This window comes from Magnolia sinica, chromosome 6 (genome assembly GCF_029962835.1).
Source record: "Magnolia sinica isolate HGM2019 chromosome 6, MsV1, whole genome shotgun sequence".
Classification (NCBI taxonomy): domain Eukaryota; kingdom Viridiplantae; phylum Streptophyta; class Magnoliopsida; order Magnoliales; family Magnoliaceae; genus Magnolia; species Magnolia sinica.
In genome coordinates this window covers 2,271,592-2,286,096 of record NC_080578.1, presented here as the reverse complement: position 1 = coordinate 2,286,096, position 14,505 = coordinate 2,271,592, and the positions used below count along the sequence as shown (strand labels likewise).

Genomic DNA, 14,505 nt, shown 5'->3' with positions numbered 1-14,505 from the left:
TACAAGCAACCGTGCAATCATTCTGGACATTAAAAGGACAAATATATAGTATTAGAATTACATCAAATGCATCAGAGCGTGTTTGGTTGTACCAAACATCATGAAATATCATGATATTTCATGATTAATCAGTCTAATTTGCTGGAAAATATCATGAAATTTGGTTCACTCAAACACAACCCTAAACAATTTCATTTTGCTTATACTCCTAGATTCCCCTCACGAGGCCCATCTACTAATCATCGCAACAATTCGTTGCTGCAGGTCTTTTCCATATCAAAAACAAACATCCATCGCTGGTGAAGATGTTTCTGATGCCTCGAGCAGATGGGGCTCTGAAATCACTCCCCCACTGCTATCATGTCCTCTTCTAAGAAGAGCAACCTGGCCAGCACCAGGGTTACCAACCACTCTGCTTTCAGCTTGCACTGCTGCCTCTGCCCTAGCTAATGATTTTATCCGATGCCGCTCGGCTCTAGCACCAATGGCCTGGCCCAAGATTGAGGCTGCGATTGTGAATGCCATCGCTGTCTTGGGCATTAAGACAGACTTCCTAAGCATGGCTATGAAGGGGACTGCAGCGTGAACTGCGGCAAACCATGAGAGTGAGAACTTTTTTGTGTGCTCCCTCCATACACCCAAAGGGAGGTTGGCTGCCATTCCCAACATGCCAATCACCAACATCTTTGCCGGCAGGGGCTGAGGTCGGATGCCCTTCACGAGAGCCGTCCTGGCAAGGGCTGCCCTTGCAGCAATCACAGCTGGTGGGCACTTGAACTTGATGCCTGGTGGGGGCTGCAGAGCCTTTGCAACCAGGGGCAGGACCCTGCTCACTGCCCTGTAGGACTTGGAAATGGGGCAGTTCCCTGTTTCGAGCCACTCATTGCTCAGGGCCTCGTGGGAAGAATCTCCTCCTTTCTGAAAGATGAGAACAAAACTAATGTTAGGGAGATAAGAAGAGAGCACTTGAATATCTTCCGCAAAACTGACAGTGTTTCCATCTATCATTTACAAACAATGAAAGTGGAAGAAGACAGGGAAGAACGCTTCCATGGATGAATACTTTTCAAGAATTTGCAGCCTTATACAATTGCTCAGGATGAGAGTTGAACAGTATAACTGGGTTTTCAGTTTGTAAAAGGGCCCATGCTCCAAAACCATACAGTGGGCCTCATTGGGGATATTCTATGAACCAAAAATCCCCCACATTAGAAGATCCTGTTATAGAATATTTGGCCTTCTTTTGGTTGGATTTGAGCTATTGCTTTATTTTCTATTAACTGTCTATTTGTTGGGCCACATATTGAAGGGTTAGGAATTGTGGGGGATTTTTTGTGCTAGGAGCATTGACAGTGGAGCCATATAATATCAATGGTTTGGATAAATGGACCATGGGCCCACTTGTACAAACTGAAAGCCCAACCATTGTATGATACTGCACACCCTATTTAATTTGTTGGCATACATAATGCAAGATGTTCAAATTCAAAACCAAGGCATTAAAACAAGAGAAATATTGGACTTGTCTTGACGAGACATTACCTGAGAAGAAGACTCTTGCTTGGATGACTTCCTTTTCTGCATCTTCCACATATCAGAAAAAGAGTCGAAGCTGAAGGGGCCTCCAGGTCCAAAAGCAGAGAGACTGATAGTGGCTGCCTTCGCTGCTAAGGGGTTAAACTGTGGGGCTGTTTGATGCTGAAAATTGTCAGGGTGTGGAAATGATCTTCCCGATAATGGAACCACTCCATCCCCTCCATGAAAAAGCCTAAATGCCATGTCAAAATTAGGTCCATCTTCGAAAATTGGACCTTTGGATCCCCTTACCTGGAAAAAAAAAGAACAAGAGAAAGGAGAACAAAATCAAATTTCAAAATTCATGCAAAGGCAAACAACTTGGTACTTATAATGAGAATGAGAGAGAATAACCATGAAAATGTGTGTGCACACACAAATAAAGAAAAGAAAATGAAAAAGGAATTGTATTGCCATGGTTTTAAGCCCCAAAGACTTGGACAGACTTGGGGGCTGAATTGGTCTGACTCGCGCAAGTCATGGTGACAGGTGGGGGTGACTTGTGGTATCAGACCGGCTTGGGTACCACCAAATCTGAGTCGACTTGTCCGAGCTGCGGCGGACTTGGATGAGTATTCAACCATGTGCATCCCTCATTTAGCATATATAAGAAAGTATATATACATGCGTAAATAGAACATAAAGATATCAATACCCAAAAGTTGTGAAAAACTCACAGGCATGGGAAAATTCAAGGGCGATGTGAATGAAAAACTTGTTGGCTCATTGATGTTTCTTAAAAATGGACATCTTTGAATATCCTGACTAACAGGGAACTGCTCAGACATTGCTGATTCTTCATTTAGACCTCTGAAGAAAAGCTCCATTTCTGAAAGAGCAGCTTTACCTGCACAGAGAAAAAAAGGTTAAATTAGAGAATCTCTTGCTGAGTAGCCATACTCATTGGCGGTGATTTCAACGACAAACAGTGATAAATTTAGGAAAAGAGGAATCATAACCTACAACAAGTAACCAGCTCACGTGCAACAAGCCAACAAATAATGTGTGTATACGTCTGACCCATTCATATGGTGGATTGATGCCATGAAGATCAAGGCCGATGCACTAATCAGTTGGACCACCCTTGTACTAAAACAATAGCCATTTAAATCAAACCTGAGGAGTATTTGATTCAACAAACATGTGTGGCCTGCTTGACAGAACTACAGGCCTGATTTTTTGCACCAGGCAGGGCCACCATAATGCATGGTTCAGATGCTCTACAGAATGGCACTGCAGGTTGAAAGTGAAGTTTCTACACAACCAGTTGCAGGCAGTGATTTAAAACCCCAACTTGACTGGACTGTTGGACCAGAACCGGCCACCTAAAATGCTGGTCAATATAAAAACCAGTCAGTTAAGGGTGCAACTGTTTCATAGAAAAAAATGCAGCTGCATCAGTCCAACCTTGAACCCCTCAACTTGCACTAAAAGATCAAACTTTCTCACCACTTATTTAAGAGTAGTTTTTTTTTTTTTCCCCCAATTTTAGGATCCTTTATTAATTTCCGGGGCAAAACAGGCCAGAGCAGGTATGATCGCTTGGACTGAACTGCTGTCAAGAACAGGTCAAGGAATGGTATGGATCTATTAGCAAATTCACCTGTGATCATCTAAGTTGATTGGAATTTCCTCTGATCTGATTGTTGATCCATTAGCAAATCCATCCATGGATCCATTGAGCAATCCAATGGTAGATTCCTCTTGGATCACTATAGTTACTGCAAACATGCCTTTCTTGGGATTTTTAGATTCAATGGATTGAGATCCATTATGTCTTCCCTATTCAATCAAGGATTTAAAGCAAGTTTTTTTATTTTTATTTTTATTTATTTATTAATTTTTTTTAAATTTTATTTTTAAAATTTTTTTTCAACTTCTTGGCTTCTGCTGATATTTCCTTGTGCATTAGTGTTTTTGAGTAGCCAGCATCGGGAGGCGTACTAATAGGATCGCCACAAGACACATGTGAAGAATATGGTACAGATGGGGGTGATACAAAGGACAATCATGATAGTCTAGATAACCTAGACAAGAATTAGGTGAAGAATACAGATGGTCATGGTCATTATAATCATGGGATTTTGGTTAGCAATAATAGTATGAAGCCCATGATATCCTCTTCTTGTCGACATCTTCATGTTCAGACATGGACTGTATTTGAGTTTGGGTTCAAGTTCTAGAGGTTTTAGGAAGCGGGAAGGGTTTGGGTTTTTTTTAATGGATATGGAGTTAGTGTGATGGATTTTAGAGATTTTTTAAATAGATTTGGGAAATAAGAGAGAGGGTTTGATGGGTTTGGAATGGGAGTGGGAATGGAAGAAATGGAAGAAGGGTTTGATCATGGTGTGCTGTAAAGGCCGTTATGTAAAGGTGAGAGTAGCAACCGTTACGCGTTATGGGGTTGTAATGGCCGTAACAGGCGTTATGGAAAAAAATGATCTGTAACCACCATTAACGGCCTGTTACGCCCCCTATAAAGGTTGTAACACCACTGCAATGGATTTTTTTTTTTTTTTTTTTTCAACATTACAGGGAACATATAGGTTTTTCGAGTTTTTTTCAATAATAATAAAAAAAAGAGAGACCATAATGGCCGTTACGGGGGGCGTAACAACCGTTACAATCTGTATCATAAAGTTAACGGCGGTGGCCATTATGGCCACAGTCACCGTTGCGGATTACCCTGGGTTTGATGGGTTCGGAATGGTTGGGTAAAAGGAAAAAGGGTTTTCTCAGAAAGGATTGAAGAAGAGGGAGATGGATAGGAGGATGAGGGAGAAAAACAGAAAACAACTTAGTTTTCAATTTCCTAGGGACAAAACTAACTATTATTGCAATCCTTCAGTGTGGTGAGGATCAAAGAGAAAGAAAACAAAACACTATTGTAGGAGATGCAACAATCATCTAGTCAAGAATTAGAGATCACAAAAATCCCATCCCAATCTTCTTCCAAAGTACAGAAATACCAAGCTCAAAGATCTTCTATTTCCAAGGCGTCCAAGCGTAGACTTTACATAGGCTTTAAAAATTCCCTAATTCATGAAAAGACTAAAAACCCGGAAATTCGTCAAAAATCTGTCTTACTTTTGGCGATACCTCATGGAAATAAACCTCACGGAATTGCAGTGTCTTGGGTTCTTTCGAAAGCTAATTCAATAGGCTATCAAGAGGGACCAATTTCATTTCATTCTATCATCCTTTGATGCCCAAAAAGTGGCCCACCAAAATAGTGATGAAAGTACAAAATGGGAAATTATTGAATAATCCAAGACTAAATCTAATGCCAAATACTAAAAATACTATGAATTTTGAGAGCCATCCAATTGATCCCCTCAGACCCACGATGTAATCTGACCATTGATCTCATCAAATTCATCATCAGACTATGGATCTGGTCCAGATTATCAATCAAGGCAATCAGAACGGTTGGATTCTTCAGATATTTGATTAACAAGCTGGTCTGGCCGTTTGGTTCTATCACTGTTACAAAAGAATTTCTTTTTTCTTTTTTCTTTTTTAAACAAAAAACTAAAAAAAAAATGCTTCCGCAAATGCCTAGAACAGAAAAAATCATACAATCCTCAATAATCATCTCAAGATGAAGCCAATTCCTCTAAAACCCCACGAATTCCATGAATTTCTGGAATTCAAGACACCCAATGCAAAAATAGAAACACCCTCTCAAAATCCGAGAAACGCCAGAAAAGCAGACCCTCAAAATCAATCATCTGGAAATGTTAAAGCAAATCAACAGATAAAGAGATTTTCTCAGATCCCTGCAACGAGGCCCGATTAACTAAATATCCACACAACTTCATGAATTTCAAAACTCTAATCCAAACGAACCGTGATTGACAAAAGAAGAAATCCCCAAAACAAGAAGCCCTAAAAATCCCAATTCAAAAATTCCAACCAAATCAGTCAGTAATTCCTCTATCAGCACTTCAAAATCCAAGCTGAGTTCATCGAATTATCGAATTATTCCACGATTTTAGATGAATAATGGCAGAAACACTGCAATGGATTTCAGACGAGAAATACAAATAAATCGCGATATTCTAAAGAGATCTAAATACCTGGAAACGAATCTTCTATAAAACCTCTGCAAAAGCAAACTCTCTTCTTTTAACTTCGGCGGAGAATTCCAAGCTCGAAAAGACGTGTGGATGGCACAGGCTCTCTTCCTCGTTTCGGTTTCGGGTATTTATCTTTCCCAGCGTAACCGGTTGAGCCGGTCGCGACGGACTGGAATACTCTACAACACCGGTTTTACGCACCCGAAAAAAATCCCAGCCTTGTGGGCCCATCATATTGTATGTGTAAATTACACTCCGTCCATCAGTTTCTTTCATCGATTATTAAACCTGGGGAAAAATAATAAGAGATATCCACAACTCAAGTGGGCCACACCACATGGAACAATGGGGATGGGAAGCCAACCGTAGGTTTTGTTTGTGGGGCCACTATGGTGTATATCTTTCATCAAACCTGTTAATCAGTTGTAAATGACCTGTATTTATTTAAAGTTAAAAAAAATCCCTATTCAAAGATCAGACGGGCCACACCATGTGAACTTAAGAGGTTTTAGGCTCATCTTTACATTGTTTCTGTTGGTGTGGCCCACTTTAATATTTTATATGGATGATATTTTGTATGTATTGTTCAAATAATGATTATCACGTGATGAAGGGAGTGGATTTAGTTATAAAACATGATTGTCCCACAGAGCTTGTGTCTTATGCAGCTGCGTGGAACAGGTAGTGTAGACGGTCCGGTCCGGTCGTGATCCGGATGCTACCTGTGACTATCAAGGCAGGGTTGATTTTTTCGCCGTCCGGTTGGTAGTTGAACGAGACATTTCGATCACGTGGAAAGAATCCAGTTGGCTCAGCTCGGGTAGCTGGACTGAGTCTACGGGATTGGTTCGTCGTTGGAATTAATGGTGGCCGTTGGATCGAGCAGAAGAGGGGAGGAGAGGAGCTTTGAACGGTTGGATCGTGCATCGACTGGGGAAATCGACTTGGCGCATTGATCAATAAATCGTAGCCGTTGGATGGGAGAATGGTGCGAGTGAGTCGAGCACGCGTACGAGACCGTGCCCAGGCATTCTCGGTCAAAGAGAGGCATGATTTGCGTGGGATGCGACCGCTACGTTTGACAAAGAAGAAACGAGAATAGAGCTGCTATCGGCATTCGCTGGCTTGGGTTTTCGTGTGTTAGATCCAGACCGTTAATCATGCGGACCCACCGTGTAGATGCCCTTTAGAAAATTTTGGTATGGAAAACTAATCATCGGAACCGTAAGTTATATTGGATGCTGACCACTGGATTTTCTCAATCCGTCCGTCATTTATGTGGGTGTGACCCATTTGATAAGCATATCAGCCTGATTTCAATCAAGTGAATCTACATGATAGCGCCCATCTGATTGATTGCCTGTCTCACGTGTTCTAGGTTGGGCATGTGCTCGCGAGTCCGATGCTGCGGGATTTCCCGTGGGGATAGCTATTTCACCAAACTCTATAGCATTGAGAAGGGCTTGTGAATCCCAGATTTCGGTGATCCGGACCGTTTATCCCATGGCCCCGAACTGGATAACCATGCCGCAAAAGATTCTTTTGTATTGGCAGCTCCTGGCAGTCAGATTTTTGTTCTTTTTCTGTCAAATGTGGGCCATCAGTAAAAACAGATTGGAACACGGATCAATGGACCCTACTTGTCCAGCTACTATTCTTGGGGACGCGGATTGCGTCCTACCCCATCCCGTCTCTAGCCCCGAACAGGCAGTTCTGTGGGTGGGCCCGCCATGTGTATCTATTTATCCAAGCCGTTCATTCCTTTTCTAAGATCATTTTAAGGCATGAGCACAAAAATTACTCATAACACTTAACTGGACCACACCAAATAACAAGCTTGGTTGCATTAAATGCACAGAGGATTAAATGCCAGTTGCATTAAATGCGAGAGTCATCTGTTGTTGGGTACATTTGAGCGTTGGATCTGCCTCAGTTTTATGGTTGTGCTTTAAAATGATCTGAAAAAAGTGATGAACAGCTATGAACGGATAAATCATGGTGGGCACGCCACAGAACTGCCCGTTCGGGGCTAGAAACGGGCGGGGCTAGGACGCAATCCGCGTCCTATTCTTGGAAAAGGAAATGGGTGGGCCCCGGCTTTGGATATGCCCCCTCGGTACTAAAATGAGGATGGTCTAAACGAGCTGATTTGACAGGTCCATCACTCATTACATTGCCTACCTTGTAAAACTCACTTTAAATGGTTCATCACGGAGTATGGTTAAAGGTTAAAAAAGCCTAATCCACAGCCTACGCTGCCCATTCGGTGGGCCATCATGGATGGAAGAAGTTCTAATTGTTAGAAGCCAACTAAACTTAATTCTCAAGTGTTAGTAGTACGAGTATGGTTAATATTTGTTTTTTTTTTTTTTTTTTTTAAATTTAAATTTTTAAATAAGTTTTTATTTTAAGTTTGAGTTTCAAGCTAACTTTCTATATTTACGCGTGAGTGAGGTTTTCTAGTGAAATTATAAATAAAGAGCAGATGAGAGAAATAAAAGAGTGCAATAGGGAGAGAAAGAGAGAGTTGATAGAGGTAATATTAAAGGAATGATAGAATATTAAGCCCAAAATGAAGTATATGCACAACTCAAGTGGACCACACGATAAGAAATAGGGTGATTTGAATGCCCAACATTGAAAAGTTCTTGGGACTACAAAGTTTTGGATTAAGCTGATATTTGTGTGTCTTTCATCCTGATCAATGGATTGGATGATGAATAAATATCATTGTGGGCCCTAACAAGGTTTCACCAGTGGAAATCATTATTCCCACTATTCCTAGTGGTGTAGTCCACTTGGGCTTTGGATATGCTTCAATTTTGGATTCAACCCCTAAAATGAGTTGGAAAAACAAATGGACTGTGTGGATAAATTACATACATTCACAGTGGGCGCAAAAAGTTTACTTAGTACAACGAATAACTCAGTATGCAATCCCATTTCTCGATTCAGATGGCCATAAAAAATGGCCAGCAACTTTAGCCACCTGATTATTAGGGATCATCTTTTAGCAAATGTCCTACGATGGGGCTGTTAGATTTCCGTTGTGGCAAGAATTTTGATACATGACTCAGCCTGATATAGAGTGGGCTTGCAAGCTTACTCTTAGTACAGCGAAGCCAGAACGGAAGCGGGCGTAGTCCATTTGATCTGGGCTCAATTGTACTAAAGCATAATGCAACTGGCTTAAGTATGTTTGGATCAAAGAAATTCATTTTGAATAGGGAGATATTACCGTTTAAAGTGCAAAATATAAATCGGCTGTAACTTTTTATCTGGGTATCAATATGTGATGGATGACCCATGAACATTGACCGTGACAAGCCATCTGAGGCTAATCAACCCACAAAAGTGAGTCATGTCAGTGCGTTTTATGAGAAATGCTTCATTCTAATTCAAACTCTTAGTTTTAGGAAAAACTTACTATTTTTTAAGAAGTTTTAGTTTGGATCCATCTCCTTCGTTTTATAGTTCTAGTAGATGCTATATTTTTAAGATTTACTTTTAATCATGCCATGAATTATTTAACATGATTAAATGAAGACTTTCTATTTTAATAAAGTTTACTATTTCGAATAAATTTTGGTATAGTGTAACTAGGGTTTTATTTTCCGTTATAAGTGATGTAATTGGAAGTCTTGAGTATTATTGATCAATAAAATTTCAAACTTTTTTTTTTCTTGTGGGTTTTAGAATAATCTCATGGATTCAAGGTTTTGCACGGTTGAGAAAGACGACAATCTTCCTCATCATCCCCCTGTCATGCCACAAAAGGCAAATTGCAATGTATAAAAAGAAATGTCATTTTGAGGAGGCCAGCTCATCTATGAGTTTGCAAGGCCAGTTATGATGTGTATGGGATCTAACCTGTTTGGCATAGTAAAAGTTAGATGCTTCAAAAATCAGGTAAATTTACTATCTTGTGAGCTACCATATTAATTGTATGTATTTCTATGGTTGTACATTGTGTTTTATACCTAGCTTTTCTGGTGATTTGCATATAATTTTTTAGGCATCCTATTATCATGGTGAGTCCATGATGCTCATCACACTAGGCCATATATTAGATAAACCCGAATTTTGAGGCATTCTATCATCAGGGTGGATACTTGATGCAGGGGTTAGATGGAATAGCACAACTGTGGGCCCCACGTTGGCAAAGTAACTTTTCTATCATGAGAATAACTTTGTTCATGCAAGTGAATAAAATGTAGACTAGCAAAGGAGCAGGACACCTTATCTTGACATAGATGTTGATGCAGTTTTCCGGCAGACCCTTGGTAGTAGACCTTTCTAGACCTGCACAGGTGTTAGAGAGGGACAAAGGAGGCCCTGGCTAATGCAGGGGACTCTTCGATGCCTAAGTCAAGATTGAGGTCTTATGAGAAGAGTAGGATCTCCAGAAAAGAGACATCAGTTGAGTATTAGGGTTTTTGTGAACGTATCTTGAATGGCGAGAGATACCTTTATATTTATAGGAGAGAGCGAATACCATCGTAGGAGGATTCTTTCCTGATATCTTGGCCATAATCCGGGATTTCGACGAGACGATCGGTTTTTGAGATCGTTGAGATTTGATATTATCATTCAAAGATCTCGGGAGAGATCTTTTATGATGTTAGGGGATTCCCTGAACCTTTAGTTCAGTTTTAGGTCGGATCCCAAGGTAGGTGTTGAATCGGGAATGAGTGATACCGACCTAATCAACAGATTGACATTCACCATTTTTGACGGTCGGTTAAGAACACCGTCAACCTATGATCAAACATCAACCTTGTAACGACTGTTCAGTGGTTGTTTTATAATCGATCTATGATCAATCTATGACTGAGCTATGTTTGATTCATGGCTGATCTATGGTCGAGCTATGGCCGATCCATGACCGATTTATGGTCGACCTATGAATTAGGTCAGCATATAGCCACTTGAGTGGGCTCGCAGGTAAGCTTTTTGTATGTCCTTACAGTTGCATCATCCTCCTTGGAGGTTACTTTGCTTCGGGACATAGAGGCCTTATCAGGCTCAAGTGTTGATGGGTTCGCGCTAGTTCAGTAGAGTTGGTCCATTCCATAAGCCGATTTAAGGACTCGTAGATTTTTTCCCAACGGTAGAGAATCATACAAGTAGTTCTCTCAGCGACATGCAATGGTTGGTCTTGTGGCCTGTGACGTTGACGGTGGATTTCTGAAAAATCTCCAAGAATTGATGTTCCTGGTCTTTGTTCAATGTCCCATAATTAGATGATTAAGAAAAACTAGGGAGCCCGTCTACAGTGGGTTACATAAGACCAACAGTCTAGATGAATGAACAGTGGGGCCCACTTGTATGAGATAGGCCCCACCCACCATTATTGACTTCAATGCCCACTGACCGTGCTCTCGTTTTCATTCATGTGTGAGAAATAAAACAATTGAATTTTGGTGACCGACGAAGTAGCGAGACTCGCACGTAGTCAAGATCAAACAATCAAAGCTCGTGATGAGACATTGTTGGCTCCGGAAATTTAGGAAGGATACGAAATAAATGAAAAAAGACAGGTGGCTTGGTTGACCGTTGAGAGATGAGTTATTTGAACTCGAGATGTAAATGAGTTGGGCCCGGGTTTCACTCTTGCCCGACCCAAGTCCGACACATTGCCACTGCTAAGGTGATACATCGCGAGGAAAGATTGAAGAGTCTATTCCCAATGCACGTGCCAAAATGCACACACGTGACTCCCAAGTGAGGACCTTGAACATGCCCTGTACAAAACAGGAAAAGGTCCGTAGCTGCGCATGCATAGAGAATATGGAGTTCTTTTAATCGTCCATTTCATCCAACTGATGAGTGGACCGGCCCCGGCCTGGTTTTTGGACCAGGGCATATTCACACTGTTTCCACATGATCAACGGCCTGGATCTTGCCAGGGCCTGGGCTATACCTAGCGCCGTCCTGGGCCTGGGCTCAGGCCATGCACGGTCTCTACAATACCAATGCCAAGCCCGGACCAGGCCCATTATGGGCCAAAGAAATAGGCACGCCTGAACACTAGCCTACCCACTCCCTTTGGGCAGTCACCCCACCGTACATGATATTCAACAAAAATGTCTTGAAATCTAAATGGGCTAAGCCAGGCTGATGGGCTCTTAGACACAGCCCAAGTCCTTCACAAGGGCAAAAATGTCCAGGCCCACAAACTAGATGGGGCGCCTTAGAATCAAGGTGATCCAACCGTCGGATGGGTTCCTATGTGAATTTGGAGGCTAGTACACGGCAACAGATGAACTTGGAGGTAGCTTTTGGCCATTTGCTCATTGCTATCTATGCAGTAGCCTCTTACATGCATTTGGAGGTGTTTGGGTGGCTTTATATAAACTTATATGATTGTTTTATATAATGGGGCTGCTTGATGGTTGGATTCTTCTGACTTTTGAGGTGTTCCCTTTGAGGGTTCAGCTTGGGTGGGTTGATTCCCAACCTCACCTAACCCAACCCAAAATTACCCAACCCATCTGGCATTTTCCAACCCTAACATGACCTCACCTAACCCAACCCAACCCAAAATTGCCCAACTTGGTTTCAAATCAGGTTGGCATCTTCCAACCGGAACATGACCCAATGTCGACCCTGACAACCTGACCTGAATTGGGGGTTGCGTCAATTGGGTTTGGGTCCAAACCCAAGTTGCACCTATGGTCCCATTATCATGATGCCTGCACTATTGTATGAATTACATGTCATATCCCCACGGTGGGCAATGCATCTAACTGTTGCACGATTTTCTCATCTACAAACTAGTTGCGTGTGAGCACATCGAGTAACACCGTTGGGATGATTATAGAGCTGTGGAAAGGCCCCATCCTTTGGTACACTAGCAATGGTTTTATGACTCGGATGAGTTATGTTGGCGGACCGCGGAAGCACGCGGATATGGATCAAGTGGAGTAATCCAATTGCAAGGAGTAAGCAAAATGCAAACACGGGAGATTTAACACGGAAAAACCATTGCAGAAAAAAACCACGGCACAAAGCAACAGAAAGCGTTGTGAAAGCAAAAAAATTACAAGAGAAGAGAAATTACCTAATATGAATAACCTCGAATCAATCCTCAAACTACACATTTGAAACCCTGGAAAGAATTTGGAAGTGCTAGATAACTCCCATTCTTGATTACATTGCACTTTGAAAGAATCACAATCAAAATTAGAAACAAATTCCACAAATTCATAAATTTGCACATACGTTCGATGACACTTTCATATGGTATTGGAAAACATTGAATACACCTAGGCCCTGTTGGGTTTTCCGAATTACACCGTAATTGGCTGTAAAGACATCATAATAACTTCTTTACATGTATTTCTAATCATTGGAGCAGTTCCGGGATTCTGCTTTCCCACGCTTGTTTTTTCAAACTTTCATAGTGTAATACACACTAACTGTGTGACCGGTCGTTTGGTAATACAATGCAGTAGTCAAATCAATCTCTTGATAGGCTTATGGTGTCCACCATTCTAGTTATACTTCTACTCAATACGCCTGTTTGTTTTTTCAAAATGACGATGGATCGTTGGAAGGTTACAAGTGACTGCATCGGACCGGTGATGGTCTTATACGACCAGGACCGTTGAGGGTCTCAACTCTATTAATTGAAATAGCTGAAGCTTGTAGTGATGGTCCAGATATACCATTGGATTTGTAATAACTTCTATCCAGACGGCATTAATGGTGAATGAGTTAACTGAAAGAACTGATATATGGGTATCCGATGATGCTCACACCAGACAGGATTAGGATTTTAAAATTGGAGCATGTGAACAGATTCTACGGACATATTACATATCCTGGTATACTTGAAAGAGTCATACATGTAATTTACGGTGTATTAGTGTCGGAAGTGCAAACCATTATGTCCATACGATTACGTGATATTCGTTCCAAATTATCTCCATTGTTACATATCACGTATAACCAATGCAAGACAACAATTAATATTGCAACACATGATCGGAAACATACTATCACGCAAAACAACTATTAGTGTCAAGATAACTAATATCAAATTCAACGATGCATGCCAACGTCAAAAATATTGTCCATAACACTTTTTAAAAAAAGCCACAACAGTCAACACAGTCTGCCAACTTAAACGACCACTGCGTCCAGCCATCAGCACCGCGAAGACATGAGGTGAATGACGAGGATTAGAACCAGGCAGGCAAAGAAAATTTTCATCAGCGTCGAAAGTGCATTCGTCGAATCTTCATCAACGTCCTCCCGCATGCAGTTCTCACTAGCAGATGGACAGTCGAAAGATGGTCCCTGGAGAGTCGGTAGAGGATTCATATGAGCGGTCCCAGATCCCGGTCCATACGTGGACCCGTTGCTATCACGATCCTTCAGCGTCTCATGTGTGAATGCATTTGTCACATCCATTTGCTCGCGATATTCTTTCCACTGAACTAATGCCTCTTCCGTGGATTTGTATCCATGGAAGCGGGCACAGGAATACATGTCCACCTGCTGACGGCATTCCTCCCAGTTGTGGTAAATGCCGGGACGACGTCCGTTGAAAACAACGTACAGCTTTTTAGGCATTTGCACATATAGGGAATATCAGATGAATATGTCATAAATATTGTAGGAAATATAGAGTATAGAAAGCCTAAGATAACCAGAGTCTAGCAATATGAAAAATGGCATTCTTTAGTAAAAAGAATACCTAAGCTAACCTTGAAAATTACATCATATCTGATATTGTGAGTAAATAGACCTGCATAGTTAGTACGTACCCTATGCAGATATGAAAAGCAAAATCCCATATGTCATACGAAGCTTACGTTTAAAGTAATAGTAGATAATACGGGTT

General features: G+C 41.3%; 1 protein-coding gene across 1 annotated transcript; it reads right to left on the bottom strand.

The window, feature by feature from the left end:
• Positions 1 to 5,810, bottom strand: LOC131247923 (uncharacterized). Its single transcript, XM_058247886.1, has 4 exons — positions 5,655 to 5,810; positions 2,253 to 2,422; positions 1,543 to 1,827; positions 1 to 918 (listed from the first exon to the last, which is right to left on the bottom strand). The coding sequence occupies exons 2-4, from the start codon at positions 2,400 to 2,402 to the stop codon at positions 277 to 279; spliced, it is 1,077 nt and encodes a 358-aa protein (XP_058103869.1). The 5' UTR covers positions 2,403 to 2,422; positions 5,655 to 5,810; the 3' UTR covers positions 1 to 276.
• Between the last annotated feature and the right edge of the window lie 8,695 nt (positions 5,811 to 14,505).

Coding starts and splice junctions, on each gene's coding strand:
- LOC131247923 (XM_058247886.1), bottom strand. CDS start 2,402: ATGGAGCTTTTCTTCAGAGGTCTAAATGAAGAATCAGCAATGTCTGAG. Junction 1,828..2,252: donor CCTTGAATTTTCCCATGCCT/GTGAGTTTTTCA, acceptor TTTTTTTTCCAG/GTAAGGGGATCCAAAGGTCC. Junction 919..1,542: donor AGCAAGAGTCTTCTTCTCAG/GTAATGTCTCGT, acceptor CTCATCTTTCAG/AAAGGAGGAGATTCTTCCCA.